This window comes from Galeopterus variegatus, unplaced genomic scaffold (genome assembly GCF_000696425.1).
Source record: "Galeopterus variegatus unplaced genomic scaffold, G_variegatus-3.0.2 Scaffold3602, whole genome shotgun sequence".
NCBI classification, from domain to species: Eukaryota; Metazoa; Chordata; class Mammalia; order Dermoptera; family Cynocephalidae; genus Galeopterus; species Galeopterus variegatus.
Genome location: NW_007729713.1, coordinates 319 through 5,503, shown reverse-complemented (window position 1 = coordinate 5,503; position 5,185 = coordinate 319). Strand labels below are relative to the sequence as shown.

General features: G+C 38.3%; 1 protein-coding gene across 1 annotated transcript in view; it reads left to right on the top strand.

Moving 5' to 3' along the window:
• The window catches only part of LOC103601137 (mitochondrial Rho GTPase 1-like), a gene marked incomplete at its 3' end in the record, with an annotated part of 21,040 nt that extends 19,517 nt beyond the window's left edge, over nucleotides 1-1,523 (top strand). The window contains exons 4-6 of the mRNA XM_008585516.1: nucleotides 895-938; nucleotides 1,253-1,306; nucleotides 1,471-1,523. Of these exons, the coding sequence (XP_008583738.1) occupies nucleotides 895-938; nucleotides 1,253-1,306; nucleotides 1,471-1,523 (151 nt within the window). The remainder of the gene's footprint in view (nucleotides 1-894; nucleotides 939-1,252; nucleotides 1,307-1,470) is intronic.
• Between the last annotated feature and the right edge of the window lie 3,662 nt (nucleotides 1,524-5,185).

Here is a 5,185-nt window from a genome sequence, read left to right as displayed (position 1 = left end):
AGAGTGCGGTGCTGATAACACCAAGGCCCCGGGTTCGGATCCTATATAGGGATGGCCGGTTCGCTCACTGGTTGAGCGTGGTGCTGACAACACCAAGTCAAGGGTTAAGATCCCCTTACCGGTCATCTTTAAAAAAAAAAAAAAAAAAATATGGCCAGTTACTTAGCATAGTATAAAATACCATTGAACTCATGTGATATTAGTTTGTATGTTAGAAATAACAGGGATTTGGGGGGGGAGACATATGTAGGTGATGTAGATTAATGTGTCAATAACTGCTTTGCTCTTCATTTCGTTTGTTCCTCTTTCTAGCTATATCATGCATATCCCCTGCACCTGTGAGATTGCAGCCACACCTACCCGTTGGGACCAGTTCTAGCTAGAGATAATGCACTAGACAGGGAATTCTTGACTCTTCATTATCATGAGATGGTTTTGCTTCTGGGCCCTGGTTATTATCACTCCTACCTGCTGTCTAGATCTTAAGCTTATATTGTCCAGATTCTCACCCAGCCTTTTGGCTCTGTGTGTATAGACTCTTTGTCTGAGCTTCTGACTCTTTAGCAACAAATCTTCTGGCTTGGGTTTCTGATCTCTTTTGCCTGACCCTTTTCAACTCTAGATCAGATGCTGGCCTACATTTATCACACAATGCCTCTGCTCTTCCGTGCCTGAGTCATCCTCTTGTAGATTTGTCTTTCAGTGCCAGCCAGCTACCTTATCATACTTCAACTTTTTCCTTCCTCTGGCTTGCCCTTGTCTTTGCCACCCAGTCTGGCACTACACCGTGTCATTTTGAGGGATGTTAGATGGGTGTCACATAAATTTTAGCTTGACCATAAGTTTTTATGAAATGTTTTACAGTATGAAACATTGACTTTTTGTCATTTGTAGAAGCAGAGCAGAGTGATGAACAACTTCATCAAGAAATATCACAGGTGAGGTTAAAAAAAATAGTTGTAAGTTTTTTTTGTGTGTGTAAAAACAGTGATGAGTCTGCCTTTTTCACTCTCTGATTTATACCAAGGTGGCTTTTTAAATTCTTTGTTGTTATTGCTGATTTTGAGTATGTATTTTTGCTGTGAGTACTTAGGTATTTTTTCCTCTTTGAGGTAGGCTAATTTTCCTTTTTTTAAGTTTTCAAAATTTTTTCCTCCTTTGGCCCAAATATATTAACTGGTTAGTAATTAAATGCTACTGTTTACATTTTTATTATTTAAAAATATCATTAATTTGTTAATTTTTCTTCTAGGCTAATGTCATCTGCATAGTTTATGCTGTTAACAACAAGCATTCTATTGATAAGGTATGAATGTGTGACCTTTTTTTCACTATGTAAGTATTTAGTTAAACTTCAGTGGGGCACTTTCAAAGGTTAATCCTCAGTTTAGAATTTTAGGAGTCTAAGGTCATAGTGTTTTTCAAAGAAAATCTTCATCATGGCTTAGCTCTTATTAATTTTCATCTTAGGTAACGAGTCGATGGATTCCTCTCATAAATGAAAGAACAGACAAAGACAGCAGGTATTTTTTTTTCTCTCAAACTTTGTATATTGAAAAATTGCAGACTTACAGAAAGGTGCAAGAAATAGTACAACGAACATCCATAAACCGTTCACTCAGGTACACTGGTCGTTAACATTTTTCCACATTTGCTTTATCGTTTCTTTGTACACACACACACACACCTTTATGGGGGGAAAATTTGAGGCAGCAAATATATTTGAGAGCAAAGCAAGAAACAGAGCTCTGATAGTATAGTGATTCACAATTTCAGACTGATTAAATACTGTAATAGTAAATCTCACATTTCCCTTTTTCACACTGCTTCTTGAAAAGTCTTACCTTTAGAATACATCATCCACCTGTATCGTATGTGCCCACTCTGTTGAGATGCCCCTTTGATGAGGTGTGGTGTTCCCCACTGTCATTGACTGCTCGTGGTGTGCTGTATGTGAGAGTATAGGACTTGGAGAAAAATGAACAACTTTTGAAATCTGGAGTGGCCAACTATGAGCTCTAAGACTTGGACTTCATTTGACTTCTTAGTTTCTGCATCTGTAAGTGGAGATGAGGATAATAACTGTCTTGGCTTTGTGTGGTTAATTTGAGAATCAAATGAAATAATGGATGTGTAAGCATTTTATAAGTTCTCTAAAAAACTTTAGAGATCTTTTTTAGGACTTCATGCAGGGAGATTTCTTTGCACTTCTTTGGAAGATGTATGTGTGATAAAGAAGAAGCAAGAGAACACACATTTTGTATTTGAGCAGAATGATAGTTGTGGATATAAATGTTTTGAGTTTTTTTGTTTTGTTTTTGGGGGTTTTTTTTGAACTGGCTGGTACAGGGATCCAAACCCTTGACCTTGGTGTTATTAGCACTGTGTTCTATTTCTAACCAAGTGAGCTAACTGGCCAGCCCTGTTTTGAATTTTAAGTAAAAATGGAAACAAAACATTTTTCTTGCAATAGTGTTGAATTGAACATAAGTTATTTACAAAGCATTTGAGTCTTTTTAAATGTTAGGAAAATCAGATTACTATCTATGTATTGTATATATCTGGTTCTTTACTCAATTTTTTAGATTCCTCTTTCAGTTGTGCATTTTGGTGCCTTGAAAATTTTTTTTTTTTTTACACATTTTACTTTATTTTATTTATATGAAATGTCCAGAACAGACAAATCCACAGAGACAGTAAATTTTATTAGTGGTTGCTAGAGGCCAGGAGGAGGGAGGAATAGGAAGTGACTAGTGACTGCCAGTGGGTACCAGGTTTCTTTGGAGCATGATTAAAATGTTCTGAAATTAGATAGTGGTGATGTTTATACAATTCTGAATGTATTAAAAAGCACTGAATTGTACACTTCAAAAGGGTCAATTTTATGATATATGAGTTATATGGGATGTGAATTTTTTTTAATGTTTAGATAGAAAATTATTTTCTCAACATAGAAACAAAGGAAAACATTACAAATTAATTTTAAAGTCAATTGATAAGAAACAAATTTAAAACAAAGGTTAACATCCTTAATGAAAAAAGAACTCTTCAAACTGAATTAGAAAGATCTAAGAAGAAATTTGGTGAAAGACATGAGCAGATAAGTTACACATCCCATAGAAACACACGTAGCTAATAGGTACGTTCTAAGATGTTGTTACCTGGGGTAGGAGGGTTGGGCCAAGGCCCTGGGTTGGGGGGGCCCATCTGAGACCCAGGGGGGCTTCTGGCTTCGTCACAGACCTGTTTACAGTAGGCAGTGGGAGGGACTGAGGCCCACGACCTACTGCCATTTCCTTGAAACTCTTTTTTTTTTTTTTTTTTTTTTTAAAGATGACCGGCAAGGGGATCTTAACCCTTGACTTGGTGTTGTCAGCCCCATGCTCTCCCAAGTGAGCGAACCAGCCATCCTTCTGTAAAGATCTGAACCCGCGGCCTTGGTGTTATCAGCACCACACTCTCCCAAGTGAGCCACAGGCCGGCCCTCCTTGAAACTCTTAAGATCTCGTTCTAAACAGATGTGGTCATTGACCTTCCATCTTATGAATTTATGGAAGGGAGACTTTGTGATTGGGATGGCATTGTAGGTACTGTGCTTATAGCTCTAATGGCTCCTCTTTATCATGGTTTTAAACTTTGTGGTGACTTACTGACAAGGGAGAAAGGAGAGAATGACCCTCTAGAGCTGTGCTGTCCACTGCACTAGCCTCTAGTCAGTTGTGGGAAGTTAACTTTAAATTAATTAAAATTAAATAAAACTAGACTGGCTGGTTAGCTCAGTTGATTAGTGCGCAGGGTCACAGGTTCAGATGCCCCATCGGCCAGCCACCAAAAAAAAAAAAAAGAAAAGAAAAAATAAATAAAACTAAAAATTCAGTTCATCAGACTCACTTAGCCACATTTCAAGTGCTGAAGAGTTGCATGTGGCTAGTGGTTACAGAAATGAACAGTACAAATGAAGAGCATTATCACCACCATAGAAGGTTGTATGGGGCAGAGCTGTAGAGGATCCAATACCTTCATGCTCCTGACACCTACAGTTCTTGCTGATTGCTTGAGCCATTTCCAGGAGGGACTCTTCAGAGAAGGCAGTTTTGCCAGGATCTGTCAGGCAGCATCTTGGGCCACTGAGTTGAAAAATTTTGGCTTTACTATGACCGCTTGCTAAAGTGCTGTGGCTAGTTTGGCGGCCCTTTTCGTACCACCTGGAAGTAGCTTTTGATACTTGAAGATCTATTTTATCATTCTCAGGTGTGGCTGTGGTCCATAGTCATGCATGTGCCTATCCCCGGACTTTTATTTTTCCCTCCCAGAATTACGCGAGCATACTTATCTTTCTCGTTATTGACTTTTCCCAAATGTTACACTTCCCAGTACTTTCCATGGGCCTCATACCTTCAGTTTATATTTGCTACCTATATATTCTTCTTTAGGACTTTCTTGGACCATTGTCACAGTGGTTCTTAGTCAGGGATGCCCATCACTATCACCTGAGGCACTTTCAAAAAAATGTAGCTGCCTCGGGCCTACTCTTGGAATTTTAGAATCACTAGGTTTGGAGTAGGGCTTGGACAGGTGTATTTTTTTTAGGCTCCATAAATGATTCTGATGCACACCTTTGCTTACAAACCACTACATTTTTGGAAATCCTCCTGGCTCTGTTACCAATTATATTTAGGTTGTACAGTGGATCAGTCCTTTTAAGCATAATGGTCACACCAAGAGTTAGGTAAACTAAATGCTTGCAACTGTTTCTGTTACAATCGGGAGTTCTGCAAAATGACTTACTTTCCCTCCAAGCTCTCCTGCAGAATTCACACAAAAAAAGACCTCTTAATCTTCTGTGTCTTAGGAGGTCCACCCATTTTCTGCAGCCAAAAACCTATGTATATTTCTTGATTTCTGCTTTTCCCTCAACCTCCATATCTAATCTATCAGCTGCTCCTATCAGTCGTACTCANTATGTCTCAAATTTGAATATTTCCTCTCCATCTTCACTGCCACTGCTCTAATCCAAGCCACCACATTTAAATAGGCTTATAATAGGTGTTTTGTTAATGAAAAAAATTAAATATATACAAAATTAGAATAGTACAGTATAATAAGTCCCTGTGTACCTGTTATCCAGCTTCAAAAATTATTAACTCATGGCCTTTCTTGTTTCATCTATTACCCCTCCCATTGA